The sequence below is a fragment of the Heliconius melpomene genome, chromosome 3 (assembly GCF_056956725.1).
Source record: "Heliconius melpomene rosina isolate 202511_hmr_F chromosome 3, ASM5695672v1, whole genome shotgun sequence".
NCBI lineage: Eukaryota > Metazoa > Arthropoda > Insecta > Lepidoptera > Nymphalidae > Heliconius > Heliconius melpomene.
Genome location: NC_140391.1, coordinates 7,612,289 through 7,631,310, shown reverse-complemented (window position 1 = coordinate 7,631,310; position 19,022 = coordinate 7,612,289). Strand labels below are relative to the sequence as shown.

The 19,022-nt window shown below is 31.6% G+C and overlaps 1 protein-coding gene across 5 annotated transcripts in view; it reads right to left on the bottom strand.

The window, feature by feature from the left end:
- Window positions 1-4,734: 4,734 nt before the first annotated feature.
- LOC146540009 (homeotic protein antennapedia-like) overlaps window positions 4,735-19,022 on the bottom strand; it is a 156,232-nt gene continuing 141,944 nt past the window's right edge. For all 5 annotated transcript variants that reach the window (XM_085207633.1, XM_085207631.1, XM_085207629.1 and 2 more), the window contains one exon: window positions 4,735-7,171. In XM_085207633.1, coding sequence (XP_085063759.1) covers window positions 6,921-7,171 — 251 coding nt within the window. In that variant the 3' untranslated portion in view covers window positions 4,735-6,920. The remainder of the gene's footprint in view (window positions 7,172-19,022) is intronic.

The following is a 19,022-nucleotide window of genomic DNA, read 5'->3' as shown; positions in this document are numbered from 1 at the left end:
TACGAGTTGAGTGGCGGAACTTAACGCCGCGTTTAGTCCTTGATAGAGCGGAGAACTCAAAATATTTCGTTCAGGAATCAAATTCACAACCATAGTCCTTACAGTCACATGCTGTACCTACCATTTCAATTAGGTACTAATTAATAAATCTTTAAAATAAATATTTAAAGTGTTTTATTTATTTTCAACGATAAATAGACTAGTTCCTGTGAAAATAATTAACATGTATTACGTGAGAGTAATATGAGAATAATAATTTAATAGTCATAATTATCGTAACTGTAACCTACAAAAAACAGTTAAAGCGTGGGTAGAAAACTTCTTGAGTAACCTCAACTCTACCTTTACATTGATATATAATACTTGACAAAGTAATTCTAGTCTTTTAACACATATCTTGATATCATTTTTTACACCCTAATGATTGTATTTTCACACTTTGTCGGCTTTAGACTTAAGCACGTGTAATGATGTTATCATTAAATTGTCATTAATCGAGACCCATTATCTCCAGTTAATGATTATATAATTGCGTTTATGTAAGAGCTGCAATTGCAGGGATTAAAGTAGGTAGATATATAGGTACCTACGTATATAGACGTTTCGAGGGTATCTGATAATTGTACAATTATAAGTACATTAACTAGTGGCTGAGTTGATTTGGTGTTTATGTAATATATTTTTGATATAAATAAGTACTTATATACAATATTATTCATAAATAATGTCTGTGTGTTTGTTTGATGGACTGAGATGGCAGTGAGTCCAAATCTTGCTTGTAGTTAATGTGAAAAAGCGACGCTAATAAGTTCTAGTTAGGCGATTGAACAATTTTGATGCTGTTTTGGTACTTAAAATAATATTGTAATTCATTTTTCAGATTTTATGTCGTGAATTTAGATAATGCCTAAATATTTGAGAAAAGTAGAGATACATGTACCTGTATAAGAGTATTTACTTATTTTTTTATTCCTATAAATTATCGTTTCTAATGTCTCTTATATACATTGAAAATTTAATTCATATTTGGTTGTACAATGCCTTATCGCTTATCATCTAACATTCATAGTCACAAATACCAACAAAAAATCTTTTAATTAAGTTGTCAATTCAACATCATGGATTTTTCAGTTTCAGTTACAAGTCTATCTATATTTAAATCCGCATAAGTGGATACTACATGTATATTCAACTACTATACTATAGATATATTTCTAGATATAGATATATACCATCACATACGCTCCTCTCGTTAAGCTACCCAGCATCCTCTACTGTTACACTTAAAGATGAACGTGGTAAAAAATTATAGTGACAAGGACAGATATATATAACTTACCATATATGGAAAGGAGAAAGCCATAATTCTCTTGAGGTCATCTTCAAATGCATTTGAGCTGTATCCATTGATGCAAAGTTTTGGTATCGTTGATTTCATTTATTAGATTTTTGTTTTTTATTTTCAATATTTTAAAGGCGATATAAATTATCTGGGTTAAGTTATAAGTAAATTAATTCTAGTTCTAGTTCTAGTTATCTTAATATTTTCAAATAGAATTCCATAAATTATTATGTTTATTGCATATTTCTATGTTTACTTATGAAGATAATTTAAGTTATAATTAAATACAGAGATAGGAAATCAGCAATTTCAATCAATTGGGTAGTAAATTCGTATAAAAACTACCTAATGAATATAATTTCCACTAATATTTTACATAATATTTTCAATTATTATAAAAAGATTAAATATTTAAATAATTACAAATACCTTAGATATACTTGTGAGGAAAGGTTTTGTGTTTTGTTTTGATTATGTTTTTAAATTTGATTTCTATTTATAACTAATTTCATATTTATTCCTCAAGTTTATTTCAAAATAATCATATAAAACCAAAAGATAAAACAATTTCGCCATATTTATCAATTACTTCAAGAACCAGTGACTTCAAACAAAGTATAAATTAAAAACTCTACATAATCAACATTTCCTTAAACAAATATTATAGAATTTAACAACCAAAAATTCTATACCTAAACTTTAGTTGCCCACTATACAATATAACAAATGAGTTGGGCTGCGTCAGAGTTGCCTGGGAGTGGTACTGGGGACGGGCGGGGCCAATGGTGGTTCCGCCCAAAACAAAATGGCTGGCTTGCGCGGCAAATTTTGAATTTACTTATTTTAGTATTAGACGGTAATGTTGTGGATTTTTATGAAGTTAAAATACTTTTTAGAGTACTTATAATTTAAATTAAGTTAACTTATGTTTGGCTAAAATACTTTATATTTTAATACTAAATGAAAATTATGCATTCAAAATTATTATCTAATAATAAATAATCTGAATTTCGACATATAAAAAATATCAATTAATTAAATATAAATAATACGTTTAAAGCTCAAACTCTAAGATATTTAAAAATCATAAAATTTTTACAGAGAAATTTGAAGCAATATTTTACTGCACAACCTATTATATAGTCATAATTATTAAACATTTACATTTCACACTAACTAATGAATATTGTAACATATCATAAATTAAATCTTATAAAGCTTCGCCGACATTTTAACATCTATAAACAAATCGTTATTGCAATTTAAGGACCTATATGAAACCTATAAATTTGAAAACCAAAAAACTATAAAGCACCTTATTTATACTATAAATAAAGCTCAAAATCAATCAAAACAGATATTCTTTGTAACTCCATAAACTATTTTCTGTGTCGACGAAATGAAGAGACTTTGTACCCATCCTTTTTTGTCCTTTACAAAATGAATTGGCGTGAAAGGGACGGAAAATATTTACAAGGTGTTTATCGATACGTTGATGATTCAACCATTTCGTTGGTTTATTGCAGTCAATAAAATTGAATGTTATGAGGCAAGGTCGTGGGATCCGTGATTTATGTCTTCATTGCATCTTCTTTTAACGAGTACCAGCTACTTAGTTACTTCTTTATTTGTTTTACAGAAAAAAAAAAAAATTACATAGGAGAATTTTGTATTGACAATCATATTTAGGTGTTATTGTTTTATATTTAATTATTTATTATAATATCTTTTATAAATTAATTATTAATCTGTTTAACTGAACATACAATTATTTTAATCTACATCTAAAAAGAAATACTTATTACATAAATATTTTAAAACGTATTAAATATAAATATAGAGAAGATATAGAGTCGAATTTTTTTTGTATCTTGTACTTTTTTCTACAGTTTATAATACTTGTTAAATTTTTTCAAGGATAAGTGCAAAATTCTATTCAAAATTGTATTACTATAAATTTACATCATATTGTAGATAAATCTTGAGTGTATTTTTGGGTAAAGTCAGCTTATTTAATTTGTATGTTACCATTAGATACAACTGCAACATGATTAAATTCAATAGAAAACTACATTGTCAATTTATTTATAAATGTTAACTGTTTAGATTTTATTCTTTAAAAAAATAGATATTATAGATATAAAAATTAAATATTATAACTAATTCCTTAATATAGTGCCTTTAACAATAAATACTATTATTTATTTAAACACAACAAAGTAAACACTGTTACCACATATCAGAACGGCCATGAACCCAATCTGAATCAAGTGCAATGGCACAAGAGGGCTCATAAATCACACTTGCTATCATTGCGAGATGACTGACTGACCAATTTACTCTGACCTTTCAACTCACAGATTATTCGCGATACAACAAGACTAATGCTGTCTTGTCAGAAATTCGGTCACTTGAAATTGAGATTTTGATACATTATTACATATTATATTACAATGTCGTTTTAATTGATAAAATGGTTCACAAATAGATATTGCTAAGAAAAATACTTAGTTAAATTACATATAATGCTATTTTTATTTAAGTATAGATAACAATTGAAGTACTTATGTAAAAGGTGTAGCACCTAACTGTACTTCGTTCTCAAGTAAATGAATGCCTTCTGAGAGCCAAGTTCAAAAATCAACCAAATGATTTCCGGTACATCCATCATAAAGTTGAAACGTCGTACAGACAAATACTCTTCCATTTAAAAGCCTGCAAAACCTTAATAGCCTCAATTTCGAACTTGTCAAAATCGCATTAGTTCACCTCACATAATGGTCCGCCTTCAGCGTAGGTAGGGGGATTATTAAAAAGTCATTAGCGTACCACACCTAGTGAAAAACAAGTAATATATAAGGTTCGTGTTGAAACAAAAAAGTAATTTTGAGATCCACGCCGACCAATCGGTCGTGACTGACACGGCGGGAACGGGGGTACACGCGAATCATTATTTCGTCGTTATGCTTTCCCAAATTTGTTTCGTATTAGCGTTGTCAGGAGTGATACGGATATAATTTTGAATAATTTCTTTCTTATTACTGAAATGGTTTTTGGAAAAGTAATATAATTAATTGGAGGTTTCATTATGCAACACAAAAATAAATATAATTTATTAACACATATATGTTAGTATAGGCAATAAATTAAATATTTTTAGAATTTTACTGATATCTGAATAATATGACAAATTTTATGTATAAAAAATTAAAATGTACAATTAAAATAGTGTGAAATATTTACAATAATTCAAACAATTAAATTAAATGTAAATCGACATTAAAACTATGTCACTAATATAAGAAAATAAAGTCTGTTAAATTAAATAGAAAACTTAAAATTATTCTAGTAGAAATAGATCATGGTGATAAAGGTGCAATAAAAATCTGTAATTACAATAATTATGCTTTATTAATTTCATGTATTTATATATTTATGACAATATCGTCTCGCCTAAACTTATTAAGTTACTAATTATAGTTATATTTCATAAATTTTGAATTGTTGGGAAATAATGGTAAATAAAATCGATCAAATTACATTCCCCACAATCTTTCTACGGACCTAAGTTGTCAAATTTGAAGAACAATCAGATGTCCTGATAATAGAAACTTAATTTTAATTTTTTAAAACTAATTTTTCATTTAATTTTACAAACCAAATATCATCATCTGGCAAGGGATTCAAATAAATTGCACTTAGTATAAATGATTTCTTTACAGTCCTGCCAACTGTAGTAGGTACGAGTACAATTTTTTAATATGCAATCAATAGTATATAAAAAGAAATATTTGAGCAAAATTTTAAATCATAAAAACAAAATGCACCCCAGCCAGATCGTTACGACTTTTACCAATAAAACAACGTGAAATAGCGAACCTAAAGCGAATCAATAAATAAATATCATGTAAAATATCGACAATATACAGTTGTTACATTAGACATTACTTAACGAACACAGCACAAATAAAAATATGTAAGACGAAACGGGCTCACTGAGTTCTTAAAACATTCACTAATTACGATCTATTCGAAATTAAAAAAAAATATACAATAAATAGTTTACAATCGAAAAACGTATAACGCGAATCCCGACAATTCCACCTCTTTTACTCTCTTTTAACAATACTTATAACAAGTAAATAATTAATGTTTGATTTTTACGTATATTCGTTTCGTTAGGCAATGATTTTATAAAAATACCTTCTTTGTCTCCGCGAGACTCGTATAATTTGAAATGGCCGAATGATAGACCTTCCTCTCGGAAGGGGCTGACTGAACGAGCAGTTTATTTCCTAACTTTGGTATACTGTGTACACGTCCCCGTACTTACTTAGATTCATCATAGATTATAGATTCAAATGAAGAATAAGTAAATTCCACCACACCTACAAAATTGAAGGTAACTTTTGTTTCACTATAATAATTACATTCATACGTGAATTTCTCTGTCTAGTTTATATCCGTCCTTATAAAATTTTCTTTATTTTTCAATATTAAATTGCAAGAAACATCATTCTTCAATAGTTTTAGAAAAGTACGTAAGATTCTTAAGCTTCATCCTTTCCAACATTTTACATTATAATATTAAATAGATTCCCTATGAATTTATTATCAGTTATAATAATTACGTATATGTGACATTGAAAAATCGTATACATTGCACTTGTAGAACTGGCCTTTCCGACTACGAAGTAGAAGAGTTAAAATCAGAGAAGATTCACAAAATAAATACACTAGTTCCTCAGATGGAGAACTATCGTTGATACTCCAGGTCATATCAATAATATTATTCACACTACTAAAACAATTGTACATAATCATAAAATCTAAAATTATCATTTTATATGTACAAAATAGCAATTCGATAGCTTAATTAGAAATAAAACATCAAATATATTAAATAATAACAATATCGTTAATAATTGCCTTCTTATCAATGGTTAATTATAAGAGGTCCTTACGGTTTTGTAATTCAATATTAATAGAAAAATTTTATTCGTTTCTTACAAAGTGCTTGTTGCAGTCAAATGATTAGCTTCGAAGAGATTTTTTCTTCAATTGATAAGTACTTTTCACCGTATAAATAAAGTCGAGGAAATTGAGGAACAAGCACTTTGTAATATGAAGAATATTAAGAATCAGAGAAACTCCGATTAAACTGCATGTTTTAAATAATATCCAAACTAGGTACATAATGTCATCATTCACATCGACGTCGATGCAGTTTTCTATAGTATTCATATACACTGCGTTTTTGGTAATTATTGGTATTGAGATTGTTCTAATAATTAATTTATACTTAACAACTGTAAAAATCTCTTCATCACACTATCATTACTCTTTATGCCAAGTCACTAAGTTACGTATTAGTTATAATGTAATATTATCATGAGAAGTCCAACGTACAATTTATACAAATTAAACCATTCTAGTAATGTCGGCCGCTGTATCGATCGCTTCAGATTCATCATTGAAATTGTATGAAAATAAAGGACACAGACCAACTCGGTATAGTTGGTATAATCTGAAACTGAGCGATTCCTCGTTTGGACCATGAACTAAGGACTATGGGCTTTTACTGTGGCGAGGTGGGCGGACTCATGTTGTCCGGCTCATCACCAGAGCCGGGCTCGCCTTTGGTCTTGTTCTCTTTCTTCCACTTCATGCGTCGGTTTTGGAACCATATCTTGATCTGGCGCTCGGTGAGACATAATGCGTGCGCGATCTCGATTCGTCTCCTTCGGGTCAGGTACCGGTTGAAATGAAACTCCTTCTCCAGCTCGAGCGTCTGGTACCGGGTGTACGTCTGCCGACCTCGCTTTCGTTCTGAAATCAGATACAACAAAATATTAGGTAACTCATAAATATATTAAATTAACCATTCCGGCTATTATACTGACATTAAAAACAACATAGACATTTCTGACAAATTGTAGTTATTTGTTAACAGCGAATACTGCCGGCGAAGTTAATTGAAAATTGTTCTGAGCTTATCAATTTGTTAATTATTTTTGCTTGTTCGGCATTGCTGTCGGCTGTCGAGAGAGCTAAGTTTAATATATCATACGCTTCTTTAAGATAATTATTCCGATACTTATACTGTTATTTTATATACATATACCTACTACAGTATTTATCGTTTTATATTAATGCTAATTAAATTAAAAAATATTTATTTTGTATATATTACATAAATCATCAATAAAGATGTTATAAATATAATATTGATTCATTTAAGTAACGTTTTCAGACCAAATTGCGAAGATTTGTCATGTAAATCCCCACGTTCGCTCGACTAAACCGCTACCAATACCAATTAAAATAATTTAAGACGCCTCAGGGTTTTTTCATTTTGTACCCATTATTCTTCTCGGTGATATGAAGCCCATTACATTCGTTTTAGAAGACGCTCTGAACTCTGTAATTTGGTCTTAAATTGAAAGTACGGCAAACTGACAAGCCAGAGGAACAAATAGTTTGAAATATATTATTTAAAATTCTTGAAATTGAAGAAAAAGATCAGTCTAAATAGTGGCTTGAGGCCTTAATCCCAAAAAATAGGATATTTATTCATATTTTATTAATGTCTTATTCTTGATTTGGTTAAATAAAACGCGACATTGGCTTCCATCAACCGACTTAATATCTCAAAAGTGTATAAAAATAATTGATTCTAGCACGCTAAAATACATGTTAAACTAAAATCATCGACAAACTAATACAATATTTAATAATTCAATTGTATACAAATTATTAAACAATCATTACAAACGTATCTGGGACAGTACTCCTTACTCCTTACATTTCATGTTGTTGTCTATAAGGTTCATTATTTTCATTTCTATAGAACCACGCAATACAACTTGCTGTACAAGATAAACACGCGAACTACGAATAAAAGCCAAACACGAAACTTGGATTACGAAGCGAATATTCTTCTAAGCATTTTGCTGAGAAAAACAGTGGTTATATAGGTAAAGGCAATGCTATTGTATATATTGACCTGCTTAATTGCTTGCTTATAATTACTTACTTAAAATAATAAAAACTTATATTATCAACTAGGAATATAATTCTATTTAACATTGAATTAACGTTTGTTGAGCTCTATTTGGTAAGCTACGAAAGCGTCGTAAGAATTAAAGGTAACCTTTGTTTCTTAATATAATTTCCTTAGAATAATAATTTATAATTTTTTCAACTTAACTATGTCTTATTAGAATCGAGTGTGGTGACGAAAATTGGGGAAGGTCTATGTCCAACAGTGGACAAAAGATGGCTATTGATGATGATGATCATTATGATGAACTATTTCTATTTTAACTCACCCTGTATTTTAGACATAACTGGGCGAGAATATTATATTTTGTTTACAGTAATACAAACTAACTATAAATGACAAATATAGCAATACAACCACTCAGACTGGTCAGAGCTCAGACTAATTTCTGCGTAATGAAACAATCATTTTGCTTGTCATGTGCATATGTCTGATTTAACTTTTGAGAAACATTACTACCTAATAATATAATAATAGCTTAGTGGATGATATGTTGGATATTTTAATTATTTATGAGATTCAAATCTTGGTTCAGATGGAGATACCTATAGGTTGGCTCAGCAGAGATAACTATGTTACTGTTAATATGTTATATATAGCAGAGTAAGCAGAAGGAACCTAGAGTAAGGTTAAGGTAAGTTAAGTAACTCCGTTCCCCATTTTGCGCTAAATTTTTGAGGCGTTGCGGGTTGAGTAGAGGAACTCAACGCTGCGCTTTATCTTAGTATCCGATCAAAGATATGAAAATAATAATTAATAATAATTTAATCCCCCGGGTGGGAATAGAACCCACAACTATCGCGTTTACAGTACACTCACATATTCTTTGGAAAGCAAAATTCAATAAATAGTTTACAAGTCAATGAAAGATACAATACTCCATACAAGGACGTACCAATGCAACGGATTCAAAATTATCGCCCACTTGTTGCACAGGAAATTGATAACTGCCTCATCGCGGTCCCGGATTTTGGGACGCATTCAAGAATGCAAATGCTTATAAACGTATGCCTATCCTTTGTTAGCTGGTTATATAGGTATGAGTATGTAAGGAGCTTTTCCATATTCCTTGATAAACTTTAAGAAACTTTCTAAATCGAAAATAACTTAAACATTTTTTTTCAGCTTCCCTATGTATCCCGCATGTAGCAGGGTAGGCAGAGGGTGTAGTGTCAAGATACTCCGTTCCCCACTTTCCGCAGAATTCTGGAGGTATTGCGTGTTGCGTGGCGGAGCTTAACGCCACGCTTTGCATCGACAAAAGAGTGAAGAAAAGAAAGTATTTTCTCGAGTTAGAATCGAGCCTACAATCTGTCACGTTTACTGTGACTGATGTCTAGACGAAATTAAACATTTATTTTAGAATAAGATAAATTTGTTCCTTTTCCCAAATTTCATTTAATAGTTATTAGCTATATTATGACATTTTTTTATTATTTATTAAATAGTCAAACTATTATATAACACAAAAACCCGTTATAATTCAAAGCACCCAACATTTCACGTTGGCAAAACTGAACTTCTCGTCCGTCAAAAAATGTGAAACAAAATCTTATACGATACAGCTCATGAAATCCCCTTCCCAGGGGGCTTTATATATTACACTGGCGGTTTCATCGCGCACTCAGATGCATAAAACATGATCCCGCCGTCAGATTTAAACCGTACGTAATAAGAGCATTAAGGAAGGAGCGGGCAAGGCGCCTGGTGCCCGCGGCCCGAGAGGAATCGCTTAATTTAGTCGCCTATATAAATAATAATATTAAATGTTTCACTGGTTATCTTCACTTTGTATTGATTTATTGACTTCTTGAACTTAAGCTGTAATGTATGTACGGGATTTATTTGTTGTTAGCTAATACTGTGTTGATATAAGTTGTGAGGAAATTGCTGCGAGATCATAATCCTCACTTTTCGTATAATTCGTTTTGTGAGCGATACGTGTGTTTTCTGGTTTTTAGGGTTCCTTATCCGATTGCTAAGTCGTCGTCACGTTCCCAGGGAATTGAGAAATCAAGCTTATAAGTTGATGCAAATATATATGCTACAATTATGAAATTTAACAAGAAATGAGAACTTGCAATACAATTAAAGAAAATTTTTAAAGGTATAGAAATTCAAAAATTTATGAAATTTGGCAAAAAGTTGCAATACCTATTTCATACAATTTTGTCAACTTATAAGTTTTACTTTCCTTTGCTATGCTGAGATCGGTACGGAACCCTCAGTAGTGAGTCGGACCCGCACTTGACCAAATTTTTATAATTTTAAATATCATTTTTATAATCATTATTTCCTATTCCTAAACAAATACATAACTTACTTCTATCATAATTATGTAATATATCGAATAACAGCATTTTAGCCGCTCGTCTACAGTCCACAGGTTTAGGGGCGTCGAGCGCACCGCTGCATGTGTCGCTGTGCGCACATAAATCATCGCGGGGTACGTCGGGATCGCCTCGCGAGCGTGGACACGCGTGAGATTGAGAATCCTTGGAGTGATTCAATAATATAAATAACAAACGTTTGTATTATATTTATTTATTGATCAAAGGTTATTCGTTGTGTCGGGGTACAAGCGTGTGATTGCAAACACGTTAGATTGTGTTTGATTCTCATTGGAGGAAATTAAATATTTAATATTTTCAGTTTTTCGCTTTGGTGTCGAAGGTAAAGCACGGCGCTGAGTTCCGCCATTCAACATGAAATGCCCTTAGAATTCGGCGGAAAATGGGGAACGGCGTGTTTGTGCGAGATACAGCGTGAAGCTAAAAAAAAATATTAAAATTATGGTATTTAATTAATATTTTGTGTTGTTCAATCGTTATAAGACGATTAGAAATTTATTGATAGAGGTCCTTTATAATGGCTTAAATCAGTAAAGGAAATAACAGCGAAAATAAATACTTCCTTAAGAACAAGGAAAGCAGCTAACTGTCCTGAAAATTATTGTTAAATATTTATTCTAGATAATATTCATACTAGTCTTATTTTAATTTTTCGAATCTAGTAAGGCTAAGAGGTATATGGTGTTATGATTTCTCACTTAGGTTCTCCCTACCTAAGCCATATGAGACTTAATTTCCACGTGTACCGTTCAATCATCCAGGGATTATAAAAGTAATCTCTTCTCTAGACCCAAAGGTATAGCAACATTTGTCTGGATAAAGTGCGTGCTAAAATATTGACCGAGTTCATACTATCGTAGATCGCATTTGTACTGATTACGTACGCGATAGGGCGTAGGGCACGGAGAAGGGTCGAAAAGAGTCCCACCAGCTGATAACTCAAAACCAAAAAAATATTAAGGGAGCTTTTAATCTGAACCACGTGATATTTAATCAACTAAAAGGTTTTTGGGCGCAAGGGCACTGTAACGACGGTTGCGGGTTCGATACCCACTCGGGAGAATGAATTATTATTTATTAGTATTTTCATTTCTTTGCTCTGGCAGCAAGACTAAAGCCCAGCGTTGAGTTTCACCATTCAACACATAATGCCTCAAAAATTTCAACGGTAAGTGGAAAACGGAGTGTCTAAACACTAGGTTCCCTCTGCTTTCCTTGGATTCAGTGAAGCTGATTTCATAACAAAAGATATTTTTCAAATTTCAAAAGGTTGTTTACGTTTAATGTTTCTTTAAATTATATAGAATTACCGTCATACAATTCTCATATACGAGAGACAAAAAATGAGTAAAATAATTATAATTATTAACAAAATTCCATATTCATCAAAAGATTGACACGTGAAAAGAGCTTTTAATTTGATTCGTTGCGGTATCGCGCCAGAGGAATATGAAAAAATATAGCAACAGCTTGAAGCGATATCGACAATCCATAATTCATGTCCTACAATTCCATACATACGGTCGGATGCAATGAGATCGCGATAAAACACTATAGGTGCATTCGAATTATGACTTTATTCTCAGTGTTGCTAGGTGCAAAGGTTTTTTGCTTCACCATTTTATTTGTACTCTTAATAAATTATGTAGTGCTCGGTGTATGGCAACACCGTACGCGATATCAACCGTTCAAATTAATGCAATTTCTTTTAAGCGTTTACGTTTGAAACACGTCGTAAATAAAATCAGTGGCTTGCTTTGAGAATGTTCGCGGATATTGATTTGTAGTAGATGTGTAACGAAAGCTAAATTAATCATGTTGTACTTTTGTGGAGTTAACACTCTTTTCTTTTAATGAGAACAGAGAGTTTGAACACTAAGTTATGTCACTAAGTTTTGTAACAGTGTCTTAACTTTTCGTTCCTCACTTTCCAACCCAAGTCAGAAAGGAATCTACAACTTTTAATTATTGTTAATTTAGTAGTGTGACGTTATACATTTCATGTAGTGTAAATTGGTAAATTTACTTTAAATTGGTAAATTTTACCGATGTTGTCGACATTGGTAAAATTAACATATTAATTCTATAAAAAACACATAAATATAATGCATTTCAAAATAGGGAAAAATAATAAGTAATTCAAACAAAAGAAAAAATAAGGAAGAGCCTTTCAAGGTCCAATATTCATTAATCATTTGCGTTGGGCGGATACACTTGGTCTTATATACATAGAAAGTTCTTATATACCCGAATTCATATATACATGAGAAATACAGTTTTTGCTTAGAATTATTGTTTACAATTCCGTATACTTAATAGTGTAATATTTCCTTATAAATCTGCAATAAGAATTTAAAAAAAATAACTCCCAAACACTACATAATATAAACCAGCAAAACCAAATGAAAAATTGCATCTGAAACATTAATTTTGTAACAAATGCAATCGAAAATCACAACAAATGATATTTGGTTGGACCTTGAAAAGAATTTATATCGCGAACACAGAGCCATCAGTCAGTGTTATGTCGACGCTGATTCCCGTCGTGTTTCGTATTCGAAATGGAATGTTATTCACCAAAAATTTCACTCCAATGTAGGTAGGTAGGTACCCACGTTAAAAAATACGCGACTCCAGCCCCGGATTGAACGAAATTCCGCACGCAAAAAAAGGTGTCAAATGAAATATTCAAATATATTTTAATATAATTCATACTGCGGGCGTTTCATTTCTCTCCCTCGTAATGGAATGCAAAATTTTCAGGCGAACAAAAAATATATATTAATGCGCGAACCTAATAGCTTATACAAACTCGTTTGTTGGGTATTGTTGCGCACAATGGATGCCATAACTCCGTGTCCCAGCCACGGCCGGTGACGTCTTTGTTAGGCGCGAGCTTTGTTCGCCGCGCGGGTCCGCCTGTCCCGCCAACCCGCGTGCCTCCACCCACCTACCTACCTACGCGCTAATTAATTCCGATCCCATATTTGATGCCTCAATCCTCTATTATATTTACTTTCATATTTCCATTTAACTAATTAAATTGACTAATTCCCTAATAGTGCTTTTATAAAATCGAAAAACTAGCGTAACAAAAACAACGTAGCTCCCTTCAATAGTGTAATTACAGGCTGCCGGGGGCCATTACGATAATTTGTAGGAAAGCAAGAATGAATATTTGAGAACGCTATAGAATATGAGTAATTGCTTCGGATCACGAAGCGAAAAGTTATGAAAGGTGTTGGCGAAGGCGATTTTTCAACTGCCGCCGTGAATGTGAAAATCTTAACGGAAAGAAAGATATTAGAAAATTCTTCCATTATATATATCGAGAAAATTTCAAACTATGTGCCGCTTAAATCTAGTTCACTATCTACTGAAAATATATAGTAGATAAGCAAAAATTCATCTTATAATATCGAACGCAACGCATTAAGGGTCGGAGATGAGGTTCGCCGCGGGACGGCTGGCCCCAGGAGGTTCCCTCCAGGACGCCCGGGGGCGGTTGCCGCTCCAGAGAATATTTGACACGGGTCTGGCAGATAGACAGCCCGGTCATGTGTGATCCCCGGCCAGGAAACGAGGGGTTTTTTCCGCGCCTCCGTCGATTTCTATACATATATGTATGGGAGAGTATGATACGTTATGATTTATGTGGCCCCGTTGACTTGCACATGTGTAGCGCCATGTGATGTCGGCTTTTTTTAATAATGATGATATAAGCTTCCTAATGACGTTTAATGATAATTGAAATATTTTTTATTATTATTAGAGTAGATTATAAGTTATAATCTACTAGAATAATTTGTTGATTATTGTAGGATGTTAGACTCTCCAGTATCAATTATAAATGTTTCGGATCGAAAATTGAATTTTGATACCATATAATAAGTTCGGCTTCGTCGGCTTAGCGGCGGTCAAAGTTTGATTGGCGTTCTAACCCGACGTTTAATTAATGTAGGGCAAGCTATCCCAACTTTATGTTGGAGAAGGACAGCGACTTAGGAGGAAGCGGGACGGAAACTTCAGAGAATGTTGCCAGTTAATAAAACAAAATTTTATTCCGAAGTTAGCAGTTTAGTCAATTTCTCGAAGGAATGTAGTTGACGTTCCGGACGACATGCTAAGTACGAGAAAGTGCTGACGCGTAAGAATGTGTTTTGATTAAATTATTGTAGCGAAACACACACATACCTACTTTCTAGCAGTATGAATAATAAATTATTTAATTTAAATATAACGTAACATGCAAATATATTTCTTTCACATTTCCTAAGGGTAGGTAGAAAGTAGTTGAAACTCAGTACTTTCTCCATATTATCGACATATTTATTCGTTCACATTTTTTCATTCATTTATTATCATTTTCTTTAGTTCTTGTTTTTAAAAACTATTATAATAAAATTTATATTTTTGTTAAAAATAGTTTTCAAATTAAATATTTAACTTAATATTTTTTTTCCAATATTGTAGGAGAAATTTATAATATAGCAACACTAACGTGTTATTAAACGTTTTTTCTATATGTGCGTACCCGTTTCACTGTCTATGTGTGTCTGCCGTCGTCGGACATAAATTAATGGGACTGGCGTCTTTCGGTGTAGGCGTGTAATTATAGGATATAATGATTTTTTAATATGATCCAAATTTCTGTTTTTTACTTTTAGCCATTTATCATATAGGTATATCTATCTATGTGAATAAACTATATATTTGTTATCTACATCGAGGGTGAAATTTGTTTTAATATTATAATAATATTTATTTTTAACATAATATGTTTATATATTCTTCTTATTTACGTATCAATAATCAAAAACGTAATCTATTGATTAAAATATACATATATGTGTTTTTCAATGGTTTTTATTGTTAGCGCCATCTGTTGATAAAGGGCAACACTAAAACAAAGTTAGCTTGAAAGCTTTGTTGAAAAAGTTAAGCAATAAAAATATTTCCATGAAATAGAAATTAATTTTACTTTTTAACATAACTAAAATCTATCTTTAAGAATATTACCTACTACATTTAATTTAGTAAAACTGATTTTCATAAATTTATTTAATCGTATTAAATATGACTTTAGGCAAATAATATAAGGAACTATAACTAACTAATTATATTTTTTTATGTAATATAAACCCTAAAACCGTATTTCTATTTTCTGTATCCTATTTCGGCGTCTTTGAACTTAAAAATAATACAACAAGAGCGAGGCCATCCTTCAACGTCTCAGGCACTACCGGCACCGGAAAGCTTGCGGCAAACGAAATTAGAATCGTATTTTTAAATCTACTACCCCTCTGATAAAAAAATATTTATGCAAATAATAACACGCGTGAACGAGGGAACTGCTTGGAAGCGTTTTGTAAAATAAATAATAAATAGACAAGAAAAATACTGGTTCTATAATATTAATGAGCTACAGTTGTAGTTCGTTTTATTATTATTTTGTACCTATGAGTATGAATGATATTTTTACTTTAATGTGTACTATCATAATAAAATCCTTATTAAATATTATAATAATATTAATTGTTTTTTTTTCACAATGCACGATGCAAAGGAGGGTAATGTGTTTATCAGTCATTATATGTGCATTATATTTCTTCATACCAAACAAGTTTACAAACGCAAACGCAAGCCTACTGCTAGAGGCATGACCGCGGACTGCGAAAGTAAAGATTGGGTTCAAATTCCCTCAATATTAACTCCTTACCTAAATGAAATAAGATTTCAATATTTACTTTCTTATAATCAAAGTGATAAATTGTGGAAAATACTTAACAAAAGTGTAAAATTAAAAAAAAAACAATTAAAAATGTCTGTTTAAAAAAACTAAAAAGGTGGATCTCCTTGGACAATCTTTCTATTTTGCAAAAAAAATTCAATTTATTTATGTAATTATCGATTATAAATTATTTCAATTGTTTAACTGTTCAATATTAAGAACTTTTGAGGAAACAATTTGACTTGTAATTAAATTTTATATGATGTCTTATTTTCTAATTACTTTTTGCTCTACAAATAAGCTATAAAATTTAACAGATTTTGGAAAATAAAAGAACTTACGTAAAACAATCACTTTTTTCACTCAAAAAAATCAATTTTCAGGTCTACAAAGCACTGAAGCTCACAATACAATGTATAGGAAGTTCAATCAGAAGAGGCATTCGTCGTCATTGTTAGAGCGACAATCGCCATCGATCAATGGTGAATGGAATCCACTATGGCTCTTATCAGCCGTGAGTAGGTAAATGGTTTGGGTTCTGATATACGGAAAACTTACATGTATACTATATGTCTATGTAATTTCTTATTTCCACCTATATATAGCAGGGAGACAGAGAGAACCTAGTGTTAAGATACTTCGTTCTCCAATTTCCACCATTCTCGAGGCATTGCATGGTAAGCGGTGTAACTCAACGCCGCGCCTTTCTTTAATTGAATCGTTTAATTTAGGAAATAATACCCAATTTCAAAATTCATTCGTAAATAAAAACTGTTGTTTCTATATTAGCTAAATTAATAAGAAATAATTTAGGCTTTCATCTGCAAACGTGGAAAATCAGAGGCAGGCACCAAAACAAATTCTCGTATTCAATCATCGGGCCTTCACAAAAGCCTTCGGGCTGATAACTGAACAATGAAATGTAACAAGTCGTCCATTCGGCATTGTATGCGAGGGGATGTAGGGGTTGGAGGGGGGCGCTGGGGGGGTCGTGGGGGTCGGGAGTGGATTTCCATTATATTTCCATTTCCACCTCGATTTGCGCCGACTTATCGCGGTCTACCTTCTCTCAGCTAGGTAAGTCTATCTTTCTGAGCCGTTAGTCAATAAAGCTTTACATCGAATATGTAATGAAGGCTAATTTTTAATGTTTGTATAATGAATGAGTTGTAATTTTCACAATTTAACTACGCTGTATTAAAAAAGTTAATATTCTTTTGTCTATTCTTATGTACTTTGCAATTGCGAAAAAAAACTTAATGAGAAATCTCTTGTTTCTCCATTTTCTACCTATTAGCAAACATTAGGTTTGTCTTTGTATAACTAACGATAAATATTCCCCTATAAGCGTTATCAACCCATGATTCTCGAGCTCAGTCAAGAACGATTGATCTCAACCATAAGCTATATTTCGCATATTCAGGGGCTCATTTCTGAAATCATTTTCACTCACTTTGTTCTACAAGATCGGGGAAAACAATATAATTACTAACCCCTACTCCATATCAAACACACTACCATCCTATTTACCCAGACTACCCCACCATGGCACAGTAACTGTTAAAATAATTAATTATAACAAAACACTTAATTGATCTATGTCTTCTTCTCATACTATTATACTATATATATAAATGGATAGACAGACATACGTATATCATTACATATGAGTAGGTGTAAGACGCTGTTTCTAATGATTAACGATCCCGACTCGACCGAGGTATTCTATTTTAAAACAACATACATAAGATGCGTTCTCATTGGCTCATTTTTCTCAAATGGCAGCCGAATTTTGTAGATAATTAATGATAAAACCGTCTCAAGGAGATATAAGAAGTTTTAAAGTTAGTTTAAAGTGTGCTTGCTACTGTAGAGTTAAATTTTTCATACAATAACTAGATTGTCGTCTGGTCCTTAACGTTTTCAAGCACTTAGTTGTGCTTTTTATGTATATAATTAGTTGTTGTGATAAGCTTTTTCTGCTCGAAGTTCTTGTTAGAGCTTTAGTTTCTTTAGCTTAATACACAATTAGTAAAAAGCCGCTAGATTAAATAAATATGGTAAAATTCTAAATATTTTATTTTAGATATGTAATGTACCGCCTATTAAAAACAGAGGTTGAGAATTCGATTCATATATAAAAAGGTGTTTGTGATAAGCATCGACGTTTTTTACTAGAATAATTATTTTTTACCATAAAGGTATACTTTAATAAGCTCTTTTTTAAAAATTCATTTTAAGAGCTGAGTCCTGTGATTTAGATGCCTATGGTGCTCTGGTCGAAATTATCTAAAATATTTCATCTACTTAGAAAATGGTAACTCAATTTACGTATAAAACAAAATATGAAAATGTATGAACTATTCCCACTCGTGGTAATTATTTAATATTTAATAATATTTTTATTACATTTTTTCGCTTTGGCAGGCAAAAAGCGTCGCTGATTTCCTCCACCCAATATCAACACCTATGCTTCGAAAATTCGGCGAAAAGTGGAGAACGAAATGTCTTAACACTGGGTTCCCTCTGCCTATC